Consider the following 21,389-nt stretch of genomic DNA (forward strand, 5'->3'; position numbering starts at 1 on the left):
TGGTTCAACTCCACAATTTTGACGGAGGCTCCCAAGTGACACCTAGCCAATCTAGGAGACACCACTCTCCAAGAAGTAACAAATTGTGTGTTGATGATGAACTCCTTGCTCTTGTGCTTCAAATGATAGTCTCCCCAACACTCAACTATCTCTCACAGGATTTGGATTTGGTGGAAAGAAGATTTGAGTGGAAAGCAACTTGGGGAAGGCTAGAGATCAAGATTCATGTGGTTGGAATGGAATATCTTGACCTCAACACAAGTGTAGGTGGTTCTCTCTCAGAAAATATGTGTTGGAAGTGTAGGCATGTTCTGATGGCTCTCTCCACGAATGAAGAGTGGGTGGTGGGGTATATATAGCCTCCACACAAAATCTAACCGTTACACACAATTTACCAAACTCGGTGGGACCAAATTGTTGAACTCGGTCAGACCGATTTAGTTCATAATGTGACCATTAAGGTTTTCGGTGGGACCGAATGGATCAACTCGGTGGGACCGATGTGCTAGGGTTAGGGTAAATCCTCATCTCGGTTTGACCGATAACTCAAACTCGGTGGGACCGATTTGGGTAATAAGCGAAACAGAGAGTTGGCCAAGCAAACTCGGTGCCGATTACATATCTCGGTGGGACCGAAATTATTGCAATAGGCAACAGAGAGTTTGCAAGCCCATCTCGGTGACACCGAGATCCCATCGGTGACACCGAACTGATTAGGGTTTCTGGTAGTGGCTATGTCAAGAGAACTCGGTGGCGCCGGATAGAAAGATTTGATGGGGCCGAGTTTGACTTTTGGTCTGGGACATATGTGGATGTGGGAAAGTAGATGAGGGCTTTGGAGCATATCACTAAGCACTTTGAGCAAGCAAGCCATTAACTAACACCTCATCCCCTCTTAATAGTATTGGCTTTCCTATGGACTCAATGTGATCTTGGATCACTAAAATAGAAAATGTAGAGTCCTGAGCTTTGAGCTTGAGCCAATCTTTTGTCCTCAGCAACTTGAAGGGGTTCCACATCCTCTAGTCCATGCCACTCCATTGTTGAACTTATCTGAAACATACTAAGTAGAAGCATTAGTCCAACAAGAGATATGTTGTCATTAATTACCAAAATCACCCAGGGAGCACTTGTGCTTTCAATCTCCCCCTTTTTGGTAATTGATGACAACATACATCAAAGCTTTAGATGAAGATATAGAGAATAACAAGTAAAGCTTTGGAAAGACATATAACATGCATAGGCTCCCCCTACATGTATGCAATCATATAAATATGGAGCATAGGAGCATGTGAATGCATAAGCATGACAGAGTAAGCCATGTGTTATATGTATCTTGGCTATATGCATCAGAGCAAATGATGTGAATATAGGAAATGTACCTCCATGCTCATGAGTCCTTCTTGCAAACAGTATGTACAACAGCAAGAGATCCTCATACACATGACTGTGATGCATATACTTACCTTGTGGTCTTGAGTTGGCTTAGGAAGAAATGAACCTGAGTAACCAAGGTTAGATAACACAGATACACCTACTAGCCAGAGCAAACAAAAGAAACCACAAGAGTACCAAGACTGGGATGACATGTAGAGAGTGAGTACTGAGTACTCTATTGGATATAGACATGTCCCCAAAGGTAAAGATATGCAATAAATTCAAGGATTTCCTTCCCTTAGATGTCTTGCTCCCCCTGAATCTTGCATGGGATATTGGGAGAAGATAGAGAACAGAAAAAAAAACAGAGCAAAGACAAGAGACAGAGCTAATGCAAACAATCAAATATGAACATGTCTTTCCCCTCTTGAAGACATGTGACTTCTCTCCTCTTGAACACCAAGCATCCGGGGTTTCTATACTCTCCCCCTGAGTATTCTCTCCCCCTATAGAAATGATTAAGCTTTGATGTGATCTCTCTCTCTCTCCCCCTTTGACATCAATTTCCAAGAAGGGTTCTTCTGGATTTTTGTTTCAAATGGGTTTGGTCCTGGAGCCACAGAGCAAAGCAGCGAGTCGAATGTGATGCTGGTAGAGGACAAGAATCATTGAGTGGAGCTGGAGCAAAAAGAATGCAGGAACAAGTGGCAAGCTATCTTTTCTGCAGTGAAATAGGTAGCACCGAGTGGTGTGCTTCGGTGGCACCGAAAGAATTCGGTTGGACCAAAGAAAACAGACCGGTGTGACTGAGTCCATCACAGTGAAAACACTTGTCACCTCAGCTCACTAGGCAATTAAGATCTCACAAGGATTTGCAAGGAATTAGCTGAAAGATTTGCAATGAATTGGATGCAGGGAATCCAGAACAGAAAAGAAATGAAATGAAAAGATCTAGATGAAGGTTTTTTTTGAAAGGGGAAACACATATGCATGAGACAAATGCAAGAGGCACGGGGAAACATAAGAGAACTTCATCTAGAATTGGGCGGTGACAAAGTCACCTATGTTAGAGTATATTGACTTAGGAGTCAAGTGAGGTCACTTGATATTTGGTCATACTCATCGTTTAAGCTCAAAATGGGGTTACCATTTTGCGTTTAAGCATCTTGATGTATTCACATCTTGTTGAGTTGCTTTGACCCATGACTTGGAGCAAAGCTTCTCTAAGATGGAATAACATACCTTGGGTGGTGGTGTTGATCTTGATCATGTAGTTGAACTTGTGTGGGTTGCTCAGGTTGATGTAGCTCATCAAGAGTTGGGAGCACCACTTGGAATTTGAGTTCATCTACCTACATGGGTTAGTCTTGCAAGGAAGAGCACTTGTGTATCCAAAATGACAATCATAAGACTTAACATAGAATTTGTAAAGGATATGTTTGAAGGGTTTCGTGCTTCCTTGTCATCAACCACCATTGTGTAGAGACTTGATGATGTAGACATTGCTCAAGATGTGAGTGGGTTGCAATCTCATAGATTTAGATTCATCCAAGTACCTACAAGGGTTAGATAGCATGCAAGGGTGCAAATATATCCAAGACATATAACTAGCATCATGAGAGAAATATCAATGATTAGTCAAAGGCTCATGCCTTGCATGTATCCAAATGGAGTTCCTACTCCAAGTTTGAAGCATCAATGATGTTCAATTCACCTCTCAAACGACAAAAGACTTTCTCATCAAGCGGTTTGGTGAATATATCCGCCAATTGCTTATCGGTGCGAACATGCTTAAGATCAATGTCTCCTTTGGCAACGTGATCTCGAATGAAATGATGACGAACTTCAATATGCTTAGTTTGAGAATGTTGCACGGGATTGTGAGCAATCTTAATAGCACTCTCATTGTCACAAAGCAATGGAACATGTTTCACATAAATCCCATAATCCTTAAGAGTTTGGGTCATCCAAAGTAATTGAGCACAACATGAACCGGCGGCAATGTATTCCGCTTCGGCGGCGAATAAGGATACCGAGTTTTGTTTCTTGGAGGACCAAGACACAAGATATCTACCAAGAAATTGACATGTACCCGAAGTGGACTTTCTATCAACCTTGTCCCCGGCATAGTCTGAATCGGAGTAGCCGACAAGATCGAAAGAAGACCTCTTAGGATACCAAATGCCAAAATTTGGTGTATGTATTAAGTATCTCACTATCCTTTTCACAGCCTTAAGATGACATTCTTTGGGGGCCGCTTGATATCGTGCACACATGCACACACTTAGCATAATATCGGGCGAGAGGCACATAGATATAACAATGAACCGATCATAGAGCGATAAACCTTTTGATCAACCGGTTCACCATCTTTGGTCAAATCAAGATGTCCACTAGTAGGCATGGGTGTAGTCATACCTTTGCATTCTTGCATATTGAACTTCTTGAATAAGTCCTTGGTGTACTTTGTTTGAGAGACAAAGGTACCTTCCTTGGTTTGCTTGATTTTCAAACTGAGAAAGTGAAAGATCGTGGATGTCGCCTAGAGGGGGGGTGAATAGGCGCTTTAAAATAATTACGGTTTAGGCTTGAACAAATGCGGAATAAACCTAGCGGTTAATTTGTCAAGCACAAAACCTACAACAACTAGGCTCACCTATGTGCACCAACAACTTATGCTAAGCAAGATAAACAACTAGGTGATAGCAAGATATATGACAAGAAACAATATGGCTATCACAAAGTAAAGTGCATAAGTAAAGGGCTCGGATAAGAGATAACCGAGGCACGCGGAGACGATGATGTATCCCGAAGTTCACACCCTTGCGGATGCTAATCTCCGTTTGGAGCAGTGTGGAGGCACAATGCTCCCCAAGAAGCCACTAGGGCCACCGTAATCTCCTCATGCCCTCGCACAATGCAAGATGTCGTGATTCCACTAAGGGACCCTTGAGGGCGGTCACCGAACCCGTACAAATGGCAACCCTTGGGGGCGGTCACCGAACCCGTACACTTTGGCAACCCTTGGGGGCGGTCACCGGAACCCGTCAAATTGCTCGGGGCGATCTCCACAACCTAATTGGAGACTCCGACGCTTGCCCGGAGCTTTACACCACAATGATTGAGCTCCGAACACCACCAACCGTCTAGGGCGCCCAAGCACCCAAGAGGAACAAGCTCAAGGGTACCAAGCACCCAAGAGTAATAAGCTTCTCAACTTGTAACTTCCACGTATCACCGTGGAGAACTCAAACCGATGCACCAAATGCAATGGCAAGGGCACACGGAGTGCCCGAGTCCTTCTCTCTCAAATCCCACCGAAGCAACTAATGCTAGGGAGGAAAATGAGAGGAAGAACAAGAAGGAGAACACCAAGAACTCCAAGATCTAGATCCAAGGGGTTCCCCTCACATAGAGGAGAAAGTGATTGGTGGAAATGTGGATCTAGATCTCCTCTCTCTTTTCCCTCAAAAACTAGCAAGAATCCATGGAGGGATTGAGAGTTAGCAAGCTCGAAGAAGGTCAACAATGGGGGAAGAACACGAGCTCAAAAAGATAAGGTTGAATGGGGAAGAAGAACCCCTTTTATAGGAGCTCCCGAATCCAACCGTTAGGTGCTCAGTCCGCGCACGAGCGGTACTACCGCTCAGGGGAGCGGTACTACCGCCCGGGCGGTAGAACATAGAGAGCGGAGCAAAACAGAGGGCGAGGCAGAGCCGTATGAGCGGCACTACCGCTGGAGCCAGCGGTACTACCGTTGGCCGCAGCGGTACTGCCGCTTGGCCGCAGCGGTACTGCCGCTTGGCCCAGCGGTACTAGGGGCGGTGGTAGCCGCGGTACTACCGCACACGAGCTGTACTACCGCTCCTACTGCTGCTACTACTGCCGCTGAACCCAACACGAGAAAACCACGTCTCGAGTCGAGGCGGTACCAGCGCGGAACCGGAGCCATACTACCGCTTATGGCCATAGGCGGTACTACCGCTGTGGGACGGCGGTACTACCGCTTGTGGCGATATGCGGTACTGCCGCTCCGGTCCAGCGGTACTACCGCTGGCGCCAACCTTATGCCAAGTCCACGAAAACAAGTACACTCCAAGGAAGACCAGAACTGCCATAACTTCTGCAAATGAGCTCCGAATTGAGCAAACTCAAGCTTGTTGGATAGAGGAAGACGAGTAGCATCAACCGAGGAGGCAGGGGAGGTATGCCAACAAATAGAGGAGTGAAACCTCCAACCGAGAAGAACCGGCATAACCTCCAACATCGAAAACATCATAGAAGATGCGAGTGAACTCCGTTTTCGATGAACTCGAGCTTGTCATCAAGATGACCATAAGCTCCAAAACTCAGAAAGAGAAGAACCAAACAAGAACCAATAAAGATGATGCAAGGATGCAATGGTTTGAGCTCTCTATGAACGATACGAGCAAGCTACTCATCGAGAGCCCCCCTTGATAGTACGGCAATCGATCCTATAACCCGGTCTCCCAACTACCAACATGAGACCGGTAAAATAGAAAACCTATCAAGAGCAAACCTTTGCCTTGCACATGGTCCACTTGAGCTAGATGATGACGATCTTGACTCCCTCAAGATGGACCACCTTTCTTGATTGTGTTGGCTCGATGAAGACTAGTTGATTGCTCCCCCATATTCCACTATGGGTGAGCCACCCTTCCGCACATCTTCACAAGTCCATTGTCACCACAATGGCTTCAAGCATTTGATCTCTTCGTGATGCTTTACTTGAACTTTCCCGCTTCACTTGAACTTGCACACCGCAACCTAACCCCACAAAGAACTCTCACGAAGACCATGGGTTAGTACACATAGCATAATTGACAATGCTTACCAGACCATGGGATCGCTTGATCCCTCGGTACATCTTGTGCGCTTTGTGTGTTGATCAACTTGATTCACTCTTGACTTAGTCTTGATCAACATTGACTCTTTCCAACTCTCTTCATTTGGATGATGTCTTGAAGGTAAACATGAATGATCACACAATCTTCTTCTTCAAGACATGCTTGAAATAAGCTCAACTCTCACATGACCAATCTTTGGATAAAATCCTTGAAACCAACACATGGACTTCAAGAAATGCCTATGGACGAATCCTTCAAATATAACTCAAGGCAACCATTAGTCCATAGAGATTGTCATCAATTACCAAAACCAAACATGGGGGCACCGCATGTTCTTTTAGAAAGAATTTGAGTTCACTCATCATAGACATCTCAAACTTCTCCGACATTAGCTTTCCAAACTTCTCACTAAAATGAGGGTTAGTCGAACCAAATATAATATCATCAACATAAATTTGGCACACAAATAGTTCTCCATTAACCCTTTTAGTAAAAAGAGTAGAATCTATTTTTCCAATTTCAAACCCTTTTTCAATAAGGAACTTGGTCAAGCATTTATACCACGCTCTAGGAGCTTGTTTAAGACCATAAAGAGCTTTGTGAAGTTTGTAAACATGATTAGGTTTCTTAGGATTGACAAAGCCGGGAGGTTGCTTAACATAATCTTCCTCCTCAATTTCACCATTTAGAAAAGCACTTTTAATGTCCATTTGGTACAAGGTGATATCATGGTGGTTAGCATAAGCAAGTAAGATGCGAATGGACTCAATTCTAGCAACGGGAGCATATGTCTCACCATAGTCCATACCTTCGACCTGAGTGTAGCCTTGGGCGACTAGACGTGCTTTGTTGTGAACTACTTGTCCATCTTCATCTTGCTTGTTGCGAAACACCCATTTGGTACCGATGATGTTGTGGTTGTTGTCGAGCTTCTCAACCAATGTCCACACTTGATTTCTCTCAAAGTTGTGTAGCTCTTCATGCATAGCATTTATCCAATCCGGATCTTCCAATGCTTCTTCAACCTTCATAGGTTCAATGCTAGAGATGAATGAATAATGTTCACAAAAGTTATCCAAACGAGTTTTAGAGCGAGTGATTCTCCCGGTTTGGATATCATTGTAGATTTGCTCGATGGGATGATCTTTGGCAACTCTTGCTCGAACTCGTGGGAGCTTTTGCTTTGATCGGGGTGGAACATCTTCTTCATCTTGTCCTTCTTCTTGGCCTTCTTCATTGTTGACGTTGTCGTTCTCTTATCATGGTGGAGAAGGAGGTTGTTGATGTTCATCTTGATGTACTTCCTCATTTTCTTCGTCTTGGTGTGTCCCACTTGTGGATGCTCCCGTATCAACTCTTGGTTCACCTTGTCGTGAGGTAGAAGCTTCCACTTGGACAGACGAGGTACTCTCTTTCACCTCCGTTGGACGAATCTTGCCAATAGACAAGTCTTGGATTGCTTCCGAAGGGTCTTTGTCTCCTACATCAATTGGCAATTGCTCTACTTGCGAGCCGTTAGATTCATCAAACTTCACATCTACCGTCTCTTCAACCTTTCGGGTGAAATTGTTGTAGACACGGTAAGTGTGAGAGTTTGAGCCATAACCAAGTAGGAAACCTTCATGAGATTTAGGAGCAAATTTAGAACGACGATGCTTATCAAGAATGTAGCACTTTGAGCCGAATACTCGAAAGTATCCAACTTGGAGTTTGTTACCGGTGAGGAGCTCGTATGCCGTCTTGCCGAGTAGCTTGTGAAGATACAAGCGATTTGTTGCATGACAAGTTGTCTCGACCGCTTCCGCCCAAAAGTGTTTTGGAGTCTTGTACTCATTAAGCATCGTTCTTGCCATCTCAATAAGAGTACGGTTCTTCCTCTCAACAAATCCATTTTGTTGAGGTGTGTACGTGGCCGAGAACTCGTGTGAAATCCCCTCTTCGTCAAGAAAGGTATCCACATTTGCGTTCTTGAACTCCGTTCCGTTGTCGCTCCGAACCTTCTTGATCTTCACTTCCAATTGATTTTGGGCCTTCCTAGCAAAGTTTTTGAAGATCTTTTGGACCTGCGATTTGTCATCGAGAAAGAACATCCACGTAAATCTTGAAAAATCATCGACTATCACTAGACCAAATGAGTTACCACCGAGACTCTTGTAAGCATTGGGACCAAAGAGATCCATGTGAAGTAGCTCGAGCGGTATTCTCGTGGTCATGATGTTCTTCACGGGGTGACTCCCTCCAACTTGTTTTCCTGCTTGACAAGCACTACAAAGTCTATCCTTGTCAAATATAACATCTTTTACTCCAAGGATATGATCACCTTTAATAAGCTTATCAAGATTTCGCATGCCCACATGACCTAACCTTCTATGCCACAACCAGCCTTTAGAAGATTTAGCAATTAAGCAAGTTCTAGGTTGAGCCTTTTTAGTGAAATCAACAATGTAAAGATCACCTCTACGAATACCGGTAAAGACCATTTTATGATGGTCTCTCCTAAACACTTGGCAATCTACTTCAGTGAATAGGACATTGAAACCGAAATCAGCAAGTCTAGATAATGAAAGTAAATTGTACCCAAGAGATTCAACGAGCATGACATTTTGTATGGAGCTATCATGTGAGACGGCCACCTTACCTAGGCCAAGCACCTTACCCTTTGAGTTATCACCAAAGGTGACATACTTCCGAGGGCCGTCATTTTTAGCAAGCTCACGAAACATATCCTTGTCTCCGGTCATATGATCAGTACATCCACTATCAAGGACCCATTCCTTTCCTCCGTCCATGTAGCCGTGAAGGTTAGCCATAAGACCAAAGTGTCTCATCGCATCATCAAGATCATAGTCACTATCATCATCCTCATCATAGTATCCATGTTCAACATCGTCTTGTGATTGATCAACTCCTAGAGAGGGTAATTCATTAGATAAATGATCATCACAATAGTCATATTTGTGAATTCTAATAGCTTCGGATATGATATTGCTAATGATTCCAACATTTCCTTTGGCACGCATGAGATTGGTAAGCTCAAATAGACAATCACCAAAGCTAGGATCACTAGAATTCATCTTACTCAAGGTAATAGACTTATGGAGAATTTCATCTAAGTTTTGCAAGGAACAGTTTGGAAATCTCTCCTCAAGAAATCTCCATATAGTGTAGGCACACTTAAGAGTAGGCAAACATCCTATCAAGTTTCTAGGCAATCCTCTAGTGATAAGATTGACAGTTCTAAGGTTGCGGATCATGTCAATAGACTCATCAAGGGTAGGATGCAAAGGATCAACATGAGGTGCACAAGGGCTAGTAATGTACTTGTTCAAATGATATTCATTGAAAATCTCAAGCATCTCATTTTTCCACTCATGAAAGAACTCTCCATCAAGAATAGGCACTCTACGTCTAAGACTCCCCAATGTAGACACATCCACCTTCCTCTAATGGTGATTAAACCAAGGCAATGGAGACCAAAGCTCTGATACCAATTGAAAGGATCGAGAAGAGGTGTCTAGAGGGGGGGTGAATAGACTCTAAGAAGAAAAGTTGTAGTTTTTAGATTCTTTAGGTTGATGTGGAGTTTTGGCACAAGTTTAAACATTCACAATACATATCAAGCAAGCATGACAAGAGTATATGAGCAGCGGAAAGTAAAGCATGCAAGTTGCAAGAATGTAAAGGGATGGGATTGGAGTGTGCAAACGCAATTTGGAGACACGGAGATTTTTTATCCGTGGTTTCGATAGGTGGTGCTATCGTACATCTATGTTGATGGAGACTTCAACCCATGAAGGGTAACGGTTGCGCGAGTCCACGGAGGGCTCCACCCACGAAGGGTCCACGAAGAAGCAACCTTGTCTATCCCACCATGGCCGTCGCCCACGAAGGACTTGCCTCACTAGGGTAGATCTTCATGAAGTAGGCGATCTCCTTGCCCTTACAAACTCCTTGGTTCAACTCCACAATTTTGACGGAGGCTCCCAAGTGACACCTACCCAATCTAGGAGACACCACTCTCCAAGAAGTAACAAATGGTGTGTTGATGATGAACTCCTTGCTCTTGTGCTTCAAATGATAGTCTCCCCAACACTCAACTCTCTCTCACAGGACTTGGATTTGGTGGAAAGAAGATTTGAGTGGAAAGCAACTTAGGGAAGGCTAGAGATCAAGATTCATGTGGTTGGAATGGAATATCTTGACCTCAACACAAGTGTAGGTGGTTCTCTCTCAGAAAATATGTGTTGGAAGTGTAGGCATGTTCTGATGGCTCTCTCCACAAATGAAGAGTGGGTGGAGGGGTATATATAGCCTCCACACAAAATCTAACCGTTACACACAATTTACGAAACTTGGTGGGACCGAATTGTTAAACTCGGTCAGACCGATTTAGTTCATAATGTGACCGTTAGGGTTTTCGGTGGGACCGATGTGCTAGGGTTAGGGTAAATCCTCATCTCGGTTTGACCGATAACTCAAACTCGGTGGGACCGATTTGGGTAATAAGCGAAACAGAGAGTTGGCCAAGCAAACTCGGTGGGGCCGATTACATATCTCGGTGGGACCGAAATTATTGCAATAGGCAACAGAGAGTTTGCAAGCCCATCTCGGTGAGTCCGAGATCCCATCGGTGACACCGAACTGATTAGGGTTTCAGGCAGTGGCTATGTCAAGAGAACTCGGTGGCGCCGGATAGAAAGATTCGGTGGCGCCGAGTTTGACTTTTGGTTTGGGACATATGTGGATGTGGGAAAGTAGATGAGGGCTTTGGAGCATATCACTAAGCACTTTGAGCAAGCAAGCCATTAAGTAACCCCTTGTCCCCTCTTAATAGTATTGGCTTTCCTATGGACTCAATGTGATCTTGGATCACTAAAATAGAAAATGTAGAGTCCTGAGCTTTGAGCTTGAGCCAATCTTTTGTCCTCAGCAACTTGGAGGAGTTCCACATCCTCTAGTCCATGCCACTCCATTGTTGAACTTATCTGAAACATACTAAGTAGAAGCATTAGTCCAACAAGAGATATGTTGTCATTAATTACCAAAATCACCCAGGGAGCACTTGTGCTTTCACTTTTGGTCCCTGTTGGTGTTACCAACCGGGACTAAAGGTCCTCCTGCCTGGGCGCCCCGCAGCGGCCACGTGGAGCCCCTTCTATCCTGGTTCGTAAGTGAACTGGGACTAAAGTAAAGGTTTTGGGCTTTAGTCCCGACCCTTTAGTCCCGGTTCCAGAACCGGGGCTAAAGGGCCTCTGGAACCGGGACAAATGGGTCTTTTTCTACTAGTGCATGGAGACTTGATTCTATCTAGTCGCTCTCAAAAGAATGTGACTCCCAAGTTATCCATGCATTCCACCGCCTTACGCTGGAACAGGTACTTTTGTCCATATGTGTGGTAGCCGGTGATTTATTCGAGTCGTTCATCAAAATTAATGGAATATGTTTCTTGTAGCGGAGAAACAGTGTGCAATATGATAAGGTTAATGACCTAACTAAGCTACTTCCTTGCGAACATGAATTAATCCAAAGATTAATGATGATTTTTCTTGTGAATTCAATTCATCTATATGCTTTTATCTCATGTTAGTGTTCAAGGTTTTTAAATCTTGACCGCGTGTATAATAGTGTGCCTAACATCTTTGAGGAGGAGAGAGTATTGCATGGCTTCTGTTGTAGGAACACCATACTATTAAGACGATTTCAGATAATCTATCATATGGCACAGAGACGATTCGAACCCCTCGGAATGTTTATGAAGATGGTGTTTTTCTTGCGTTTCATTTTCGGTGGACTTGAGTCATAGGAACACCGTACTATTAAGAGGGGTCCGCTTTGAAAAGGTTTGGGTGGAATCAACACATACATAGTCACTTTGCACTCTATTTCCTTCCAGGCAACTGAGATTATCCTTCCTTCTTGCTTGGGCCTTTCAGAACGGCATAAGCGGTAGTATCGCGCTCAGCAGTAGTACCGCTCCAGCGGTACTGCCGTAGTTCAGTACTGTCCCTACTTCCGCTTGTTTTTTGAGTTCTGTAAATGAGCGGTAGTAGAGCGGCAGTTTAGCACGGTAGTAACGCTCCAGTGGTACTATGCCCTAACCGCCACCCCACTACCATAAGTTTACCCGACATACTAAAGCTAAGTGTAAGTATCGCTTCGGTGGAACTACCGTTGTCTTCTACCGCATGGAGTACTGCTTATTGTTTGCATTCTGGAATGCTCAGTCCCTCGAGCAGAAGTAGAGCGGCAGTTAGTAGCAGTAGTACCGCCTAGGGGGCACTACCGCCCTGCCTTCCTCTACTACCGCGGGTTCCGGCTGCTGTTCAACACCAAGCGAAAGTACCACTAGTGGGAGCGGTAGTACCGCTCTGGTGGCACTACCGCCTCCCTGGTCTGCTCTATTGAACACGGTGGCTGAAACATCCATAACTACCGCTTATGCACGGGCTGTGGGTGCATAACGGTTGGATTTCATCCCCCACTATATAAGTGAGTCATTTTCCCCAAGTTGACTTACCTCTTCCTTCCCCAAGCTCCATTGTTGCTCACAAGCTCATTTTCACCCGATCTCTCTCCCTAGCCAATCTAAGTTGTTGATTCTTTAGGGATTGTTTGAGAAATCCTAGATCTACACTTCCACCAAGAGAAATTTGATTCCCCCCACTAATCCCTTGCGGATCTTGTTACTCTTGGGTGTTTAAGCACCCTAGACGGATGAGGTCACCTCAGAGTCACATTCCATTGTGGTGAAGTTTCGTGGTGTTGTTGGGAGTCTCCAATTCGGTTGTGGAGAGAGCCCCAACCTTGTTTGTAAAGGTCGGGTTGCCGCCTTCAAGGGCACCACTAGTGGAATCGCGGCATCTCGCATTGTGTGAGGGCATGAGGAGAATACGGTGGCCCTAGTAGCTTATTGGGGAGCATTGTGCCTCCACACCGCTCCAACAGAGCGTACTTCCTCTCAAAGGGAAGGAACTTCGGTAACACATCCTCGTCTCCTTCGAATCCACTTGTGGTTATCTCTTACCTTTACTTTGTGCAAGATTTACTTGTGTTGTTTATCTTGCTTGCTTGTGTTGGTGTTGTTGCTAGCATCATATAGGTTGCTCACCTAGTTGCATATCTAGACAACCTATTTGTTGCTTAACCTAATTTGTTAAGAAAAGCTAAAAATTGGTAGTTCCTATTCATCCCCCCCCCTCTAGTCAACCATATTGATCCTTTCAACATGTCCACCACGGGGATGCCGCCACCACCATACTATCCCTGCTTGAACAGATAGCCACCAAGACTCATCACCAACCATAGATCATAACTTCGCGTAGTGAGAAGATCTCGAGTACTTTTGTGCACCACCGTCGTCACCCTCGCTGAAGCCAAACCATGAGGGACTAGAGTGCGACCGTCAAGCTTCCCAAGTTAAACAACCTTCGCGTGGGGCCCCATTATCATCCAACACACCCAGAAATCTCCCCAAAGAACGGCTCCCATGCCCCCTTGGCGGCACTGAAGCGTCAACCCCACCCTAATAAAGAAACTACTTCGGGCTTGGACCCACCTAAGAAATGAAACATGCATTTTTTTTAGATTACGTATGTTTTGCTCACTATAGCATTTTTTATACCCGTTCTCAGTCTTCCAACATGTGGCTATTGAGGGGCTCATGGAAGCCACCTACCTACTAAACTTACAATGCTAACTCGGCCAACCCATCCCAATAACATACACATCTCTTTCACTACCCTTACATGGCCATGCTTTGAAGTCCATAGTATGCACTACAATCTTAGTCTCAACATATAGGTGGTGTCCATCATGATACTAAGAAGATTGATAGTTGAGTTAAAAGACCAAGGAAGATTGGATTCATGTATGCTGGGTGTATGTATGGGCTTGGTATCAATACAAATGTTGATGATTTTAAGAATGAAGGGCGTCATGGAGCAATTTTATTAGAAAAGCCATCAGACAAGTATGTAGTTGATGCCAGATCCGACCAAAACCAGACTTGGATGTTTGTTGAAGCCATCAAAATTGCCTAGGATGTTGCACGTAGAAGGATATGCCATGAACGTTGTTTTGGGTCCTAGTTGCAGCTGCGAGTTGGTATGTCCAGTGGATGTCTGAGTGGCGATGCCATATAACACCCCTTCTCCGGATAATTTTATCTAACTCTTCCACGTTAATCTCGTAGCTTGATCCTTAATGAACTGAGCCAATCACCAGGTTGAGCTTGTTAAGCTTAATAAGATGAACGAACAAGCTAACAGGTTCTTTCATTGTGGATTAATAGTGTAGGTCTTCTAAATGCAATATGTAGGTTTGTACATCTTCTGGTCTTCTTTCGTGATGGGTTACTTTGGTTACTGTGTTCAAAGTCACAAAGGAAGAAGCTTCTCCTATTCATCAGCAGCAGCAAGTTAAAAAAGGTCTTGTCAATTGAGTTTGGCCCAGGCTTCACTCTTTTAGTTGTGCTCTTGTACATAAAGAATGCCCATGTCCATGGCCTTGTAACTCAAGATAAATGTGTCCCTTTGCATTTGCAACTAAGGTTTCTGATTATCGGGTCTGATACGAGAAGACCCTTTTTTGAAGGTATAAATTGAAATCGTGATCTTTCAAATTTTGCTATGGTTAAGGGTCCTTGATCCTGAACAAGAGTTTCGGTCATTCTCACACGGAACTTATGATTCAGAAGAACTCATTTAACAACATCTACAATTTTAGCTATCCAGGTAAATTTAATTTTACACCCCGCGTCCCAGCAAAACTATACCACTGAAAAGAAGCTCATGAGACAGAGACACGCGGACAGACAGAAGGGAAGTTTCAAAGTTGGAATTGGTCGGGGGTGCAGCTAGGCTAGTGATAGATATCTCCTTCTCCGGTCTTGTGCTTCAGGCCGATGGTTGAGTCAGTGGAAATGTGGATAACTTTGGTTATGATGATGGTTGTTTCTGGAAGCTTGAGCCGGCTGTATAGCACGTTGAAGTACACTTCGGAAAGTTGTTAAAGAGTCTTGCGAACGAGCGGGTTGGCATGGCAGGTGCTGGTTCGACTTGCTTGTGGTCGTGCTGAACTGATGGTGCAGCTAGTGTAGGCAGTGATAGATTCCTCCTTCTCTGACGTTGTGTTTCAACCCGACGGCTGGAGTCGATGGCATCTGGCTGTTTCTGTTTGCTACGAACAAAATTACGACCAGCAGAGGCAATACTAATGAGCCGCTTGAATGCGCCACCTGTTCTCGAGTAATTTTTGGAACAGTTCTTTCTCGAGGTGCTGCGGTGGAGGGATAGTCTGAACCATTGGACTTACTCCTTCAGCACTGACTATTACAAAGCTGCAGGAGCACAGCCCAAGATTCAGGTTTTAGACAGGTCCAGAGAAGAAGCGTCCGCTCGTTCAAACAAATTTTGGATTTGATTTGGTTGGGGCGCGCCGGGCCCGGGCAGCGGTGCAACGCCCGAGCGACACGCGAGGACCCCAGTGGCAAGCCACTGTGGTGGGCCCTCCCCCACAAAAAATAAATTTAATATCGTTGTGGGCACATGGCCCACATATCAGATATTAAACTGATAAGAACAGATACTACACTTGATCTTAGCCAAAAGGCCGAGAAAGGTATGAGTTGCAAGCCGCGCCACCCCCTCCCTCTTATAGCCTCGCCGACCCCCTCGCCCTCCCTCGCCGCGCGATGTGGGACTAAACGAGACCACCAGCCTCCGCTCCTCTCACGCACCAGCGCAGCAGGTCCGACGATATGTGCTAGCCGCGTGGGCTTTCGTTTCCGCCAGCCCGATGGGCTTCGACGCGAACGGGCCCGACTGCACGACGGATGGGGAGCCCAGGCCCAGGCCGAGAGGGAAAGTGGGAGAGGAAAAGAAAAGGCATCGGCTCGCACGCAAGTACGCAACGCAAGTCGTCATCGCACGGGACGAGACGAGTCGAGGTCCAAGTCGCTCGAGCGCAAGCCCGCCGTCGCTCTCGCGTCCGCCCCTGCTCCGACCTTCCAGAAGCTTCCGGGAGCCGTCCATGGCCACCGCGCCCGCGCCGACCGCAGCCGCCCCCGCGCCCGCCGCCGCGGCCGCGGCCGTCCCGTCCGCGTCGGTGCCGCGCGGGCAGGTGGATCTGGTCGACTTCATCGACTGGACCGGCGTCGAGTGCCTCAACCAGGACCCCGCCCACGGCATCGCCAACGCCCTCAAGCAGGTACGGCAAGCCGCTCCCGCGGCCACACGCGATCCCCTGTCACCGATCCAGCATCTCGTTCGATTTTCGCCGGGGGCACTTCTCCCCTAGGGTTTCGTACTAGATTAGCGTCGTGTCACGGCCGTGTGTGTGTGTGTGCTGTGTTAACCCTTCTGCGGATTTTAGTTTAGATGCGATTGCGTTGCTGATGATTGGTGGTCTTCAACAGGGTTACAGGGAGGATGAGGGGCTGCACCTCGCCAGCGACTCGGACGAGCAGCTGCTCATCTACATCCCCTTCATGCAGGTCATCAAGCTGCATTCCGCGCTCTTCAAAGGCCCCGAGGAAGAAGGTGAGATTTGTAACTCCACGTCACTGCATGAATGCTAGGTTGCTGCAACATTGATTACTTAGAGATAAGCCTCTTTTATGAGCTCAGGGAGGAGGAACTTGTCTATGTTCAAACCAGGGTGCTCGATTTAGTCTGTTGCGAATGCTAATAGATGGTTGAACACAAGTTATGTTTTTGTAAATGTATGATAACCAAGTTCTTTGGACCTTATGTGTGCCTGACCCATAGTTCAAAAAGGCGCTGTGCGCTAATTATGTGTTTAGGGACCTGCTTGCGTCTAGTTCGCCACTCCGTATGCGCACCCAAATGAAAAAGGCGCTAAGCGTAGGGGGTGCCTTGCACTTTTCCAAGCGCGCAAGACCAAAGCGCTGCGTCCGGCCGGCCGGCTCTTTGCACCCAGGCGCGCTTTTTTGAACTTTGGTCTGACCTGTCGTCTAGTGTTTAATGCTAAAATAGAAGAGATTGTTACTTATGGTGCTATGGACATTATAGAGATTGTTATGTATGGTGTTTGCATTAAAGCAATGCAGAGCCTGGGGCTCCTTCCGTTTTGGGGAAAAACCTGGCATGATCTAGTGGCCTAGGACGCTTTGATTTGCCTCTTCTTCTTCGTTTATAAATAAAATTGACAATTTACAGCTAATATCTGTAGTTATTGATGCACTAGTGGGCTAGGGCACTCTTTTCTGATATCAGGTCTGCAAATGCTAGTAGAGGGTACAATTATATCTGTAAATTTATGGTCAGATATTAGTTGGTGGGACCTATGTGGTGACTATCTGACCTATCGTCTAGTGTTCCATGGTACATCAAAAAGATGGTTGCTTATCAGAACACTTTGGCACATGGGAGCATATGCTCCTGCCATCGAAAAGTATATTTCTTCTCTTTCAACATATTTTAGCTTTGTATAATGCTGAAAAGCTCAAGAGTTCTTCTCTTTCAACGCTTTACAACAATATATAGCTTGATATGGGAATGCTAGGCTGCATGCTGCTTTTCTCTTACCACTTTTTTGTGTTCATGCTTCTTTTTCTCTACCTTTGAGTGAGTTATTTAGTTTGTAAGTAGTAGCCCCTTTCTTAAATCACTTCAGTGTTTCTCTTGGGTGTGTTGATGCTTTCTCAAATAGTTAATGCAATCTTCTTTGAACACAGGCCCAAAGACAGTTAAACTCTTCTCCAACAGAGAGCATATGGGTTTCAGGTATACTTCCTTTTAGTTTCACTGAAGCTCATTGATACCGACTTCTGAAAACATTTTGGGTTTTCCCTTATTCCTGACATAAATTTCTGTATTGATTGGCAGCAACGTCAATGACTTCCCTCCAAGTGACAGTGTTGACCTGTCATCCAGCCATTTACTGGAAGTATGTTGTTATCCTAAAATCTAAGTTTGTTTTTTATATTCTTTTCCTTGATGCCCATGTCTTAGCTTATGCATTACCTCAAACTGATGAGCCTTGGCTATTCTTTTCTGCAGAGTAAGCCTGTCACGCTAAAGTATGTGAAGTTCCAGAATGTTCGCAGGTATGTGCATCTCTCTCTAGCAGGTGGGTAACAGGCATTTTGTACTGTTATCTGATTCTTATAACCCCTTTTTTGCCACCCCAGCCTGACTATGTTTATCGAAGACAATCAAAGCGGAGCTGACATCACAAAAATTCAGAAGATCGCGCTTTATGGAACCACGTAAGTTCTGTTAGCACCTAGTATTTCATAATTTGCACTGGATGTCTGGATGCACATATTATATTGTCCTTTTAGCTGGACTGCTCAGATTGTGGGAGATCTGTGATTAGTTGTGCCATCAGGCATCAGCATCATTAGTTCCTGAAGCTGCACAATAACCCAGAAGTATTTGTGTTGTATATTCTTAGTAACAGCTTATTTTGGAAAGAAAAGATAATTGTAGGGTGAAAGCCATTATTTTAGCAAATCAGAACTGAATTTGCAAGAGTCATTACTGTACCGAGGCAATGGCGAAGTTTAAGCTCTTATTTCCCTTATGGTAGATAAAAAAATCACTTCATAGATATTGCAGACTGATTTTTACCCCCCATATACACATTTGATGAAAATCAGTCATTACTTGTGATTCATCTCCTGAACACTTGATTTTTTTTGTTCTTTTGCCAGTGTGGACACAACAAATATGAAGGACCTGAAGAAGATAGAAGAACATTAAGCAGACCCATCTAAGATAGTGGTGTTTCAGTGGGTGTAAACATTTAACTGTTGTGGTTGATGCTGGCAACTTTGTGCCCCTATTTTACACATGAGGTATTTAAGAGCCCAGTTAGCCTCCTGTAGGCTGCAATTTCTGCGTGTGGGCTTGTTTGACAAACGAAACGATGGTCCTTGCTGAGAAAATTCATATCCATATCCCTTTTCCCTTGAGAGTTTGGTGTTGATGATGCTTGCCTTGGCTTGTTGATGATCATTCCATATGTTCGTCGCGACAAAAAATGTTGATTGGATTGGCAATACTACATTTCTGTTGATGTCCAATCACAGTGACTCATGTTGAGAGCACGTAATAACTTTCCATCCATGGTAATCTACATGCGGTATCTAGTTTAGCATACATACATGTGCCAGGCAGGCAGAGACGAATGAATCATCATGTTAGGTTTGGCTGGTTTGCTCCGATCAAGATCAGTCGGCGGCATCGAGGGCCATGAGGATGGCCCTGAAGAGGTTGATGATGTCGAGGTAGAGGGTGATGGAGGCGGCGACGTACTCGTCGTAGGTGTAGCGCTTGATGAGGTTGTCGGTGTCGTAGATGATGAAGGCGGAGAAGATGAGCGCGGCTATGCAGCCGTAGACGAGCACGGCCGTCTTGCCCATGGGGAAGAGGATGATGACGATGGCGTAGAGCATGAGGATGACGCATGCGGCGAAGAGAAAGGGCCCCAGGAACTCGAAGTCGTGGCCGCGCCTGCCCGCCCAGAAGGTGTAGGCGGTGAGCGAGACCACGACGACGAGCGTCATGCCCGCCGCCTCGAAGATGATGGGCCCGCGCTTGGTGAGGCACCCCAGCCCCACCGACAGGCTGACGCACACGGTGAAGATGCCCAGGAACACCAGGTTCACCGGGTGCTTCTGCCGGAAGTAGACCATGGGCAGCATCACTGCGCTCACACCAACGGCGTCCATCAGCAACGCATGGAGAATGTACCCATGAATGAGAAAGCGAAGCAGAGATACCGACCGAGGAGGGGGGAGATGAGGATGAGGATGAAGGCGACGAGGGCGGCGGGGGTGCGGGAGAGGAAGAAGTTGCGGACGCAGTCGGTGAGGTTCATGGCGGCGGCGACGGCCACGGTGACGAGCATCTGGATGGAGACGATGACGTACACCTTGCGGATGAAGGCCCAGCGCAGCTCCGGGCTCTCGATCATGTACCCGTCGGGCCCCGACGGGTAGCACGCCTCCACGTCGTGGTGGTGGTGGTGGTGGTCGTGCTTCCCCATGGCCTTGGATCGGGGCCTGCCTTTCCTTGCCAGCAGGTAGAGGACGACGGACGCACGGAGGGGCTGGTCGACGGTCGTGTCCCGGCCAAGCAATGGCGTCTCAATAGCTTCCGCCAGCCATGGACGTCAAGTCATTTAGAGGTCATGGCTGGAGACATCTATTCTGGGCGCGGTCGCTTCGAAATCTGCTTCCCCGTGCCTCTTTCTTCACCGTCCAAATAATTCCACCACGTTGTTGATAATAACGGAATACACAGCTAGGACTGACGGGGACTATACTCTTTTTTATGACAATTTGGGTTCTTTTTTCGAGAGCATGCAAACTGCGTGCCATAGCTTTATAAAAGGCACAAAATCCAAGAATTCCAGCAAGCTCTCGCCACATGCCGGCCGAGTAGCAAGCTTGCTCCAACTCGAATGCACACAATACACCCCTTAAGTGCTTTGTCCTAAACCGACCAACAAAATCGCGTCCCGACCAACAACGCCAGTCACCTCTAAAGAGCATAACAACTCTAAATGAACTCTCTTTGTCGACACACCAACCAGCCTTGGATCGCCTGGATCGGTTGTCTGGCATTGTCGCTGGCCGCTCTGGGCCTGCAGGCGGCAGAGTAGAAGCAAGTGGCACGGTGTTCTGGCTTCCGGAGCCCCGTTGCGGTGGTTGTGGTGGTGCCAGCATCAACACAAGTAGTACACCATGGTGATGAGGTGGCCGTGTGGTGTCCTTCCTTTTTCTCCTGGTTCGCACTATGAAATTCAAGCGGAGACATGGCTTGGTCTCACATGGTTCGTTGTGGATTGGCTCCTACTCTAGGTCAGAGTTGGCGAGGCATAAGTGGGCGAAAGCCTTGTCCTTCGACGGGGGTCGTTGCCAGTGATGTTCCTTAGGCCTCATTTGATACAAGGGGATTGGGGAGGTTTGTGGAGAGGGGGATTTGAGTGGATTGGGTGAATCCCTCTCCTCCACCTAATCCTCTCAATTCCCCACGAATCCCTCCTCCTTTAGAAATCCCTTTATTTGGTTAAACTTCCTACGACAGCAGCAGCATAGCAAGCGTTCAACTCTTCTCTGTTTCCTGAGTGGCTTCGGGGGGTTTTCTGTACCACATGGATTGGGAGGGATTCGTG

The 21,389-nt window shown here is 46.1% G+C and overlaps 2 protein-coding genes and 1 non-coding gene across 3 annotated transcripts; 1 reads left to right on the plus strand and 2 right to left on the minus strand.

Moving 5' to 3' along the window:
* Positions 1-15,670: 15,670 nt before the first annotated feature.
* Positions 15,671-15,867, minus strand: LOC123126793 (U2 spliceosomal RNA). Its single transcript, XR_006462013.1, has one exon. It is a non-coding gene; the product is annotated as a U2 spliceosomal RNA (small nuclear RNA).
* A 158-nt stretch (positions 15,868-16,025) lies between these two features.
* On the plus strand, positions 16,026-19,182 carry LOC123123183 (PITH domain-containing protein At3g04780). The gene is made up of 7 exons (XM_044543649.1): positions 16,026-16,451; positions 16,660-16,783; positions 17,941-17,989; positions 18,092-18,152; positions 18,266-18,312; positions 18,397-18,474; positions 18,922-19,182. Exons 1-7 carry the CDS (start codon positions 16,041-16,043, stop codon positions 18,968-18,970), a joined length of 819 nt encoding a protein of 272 aa, XP_044399584.1. The 5' UTR covers positions 16,026-16,040; the 3' UTR covers positions 18,971-19,182.
* Positions 19,183-19,306: 124 nt separating this feature from the next.
* Positions 19,307-20,468, minus strand: LOC123123184 (protein LIFEGUARD 2). The gene is made up of 2 exons (XM_044543650.1): positions 19,997-20,468; positions 19,307-19,916 (listed from the first exon to the last, which is right to left on the minus strand). Exons 1-2 carry the CDS (start codon positions 20,256-20,258, stop codon positions 19,441-19,443), a joined length of 738 nt encoding a protein of 245 aa, XP_044399585.1. The 5' UTR covers positions 20,259-20,468; the 3' UTR covers positions 19,307-19,440.
* Positions 20,469-21,389: the final 921 nt, after the last annotated feature.

This window comes from Triticum aestivum, chromosome 5D (assembly GCF_018294505.1).
Source record: "Triticum aestivum cultivar Chinese Spring chromosome 5D, IWGSC CS RefSeq v2.1, whole genome shotgun sequence".
Lineage (NCBI taxonomy): Eukaryota > Viridiplantae > Streptophyta > Magnoliopsida > Poales > Poaceae > Triticum > Triticum aestivum.

Excerpts from the sequence above, each read along its gene's own strand:
- LOC123123183 (XM_044543649.1), top strand. The coding sequence starts at position 16,041 with ATGGGCTTCGACGCGAACGGGCCCGACTGCACGACGGATGGGGAGCCC. Across the intron at positions 16,452-16,659 it reads TCGCCAACGCCCTCAAGCAG|GGTTACAGGGAGGATGAGGG; the intron begins GTACGGCAAGCC and ends GGTCTTCAACAG. Across the intron at positions 17,990-18,091 it reads AGAGAGCATATGGGTTTCAG|CAACGTCAATGACTTCCCTC; the intron begins GTATACTTCCTT and ends ATTGATTGGCAG.
- LOC123123184 (XM_044543650.1), bottom strand. The coding sequence starts at position 20,258 with ATGGGGAAGCACGACCACCACCACCACCACCACGACGTGGAGGCGTGC. Across the intron at positions 19,917-19,996 it reads CCTCATCTCCCCCCTCCTCG|TGATGCTGCCCATGGTCTAC; the intron begins GTCGGTATCTCT and ends GTGTGAGCGCAG.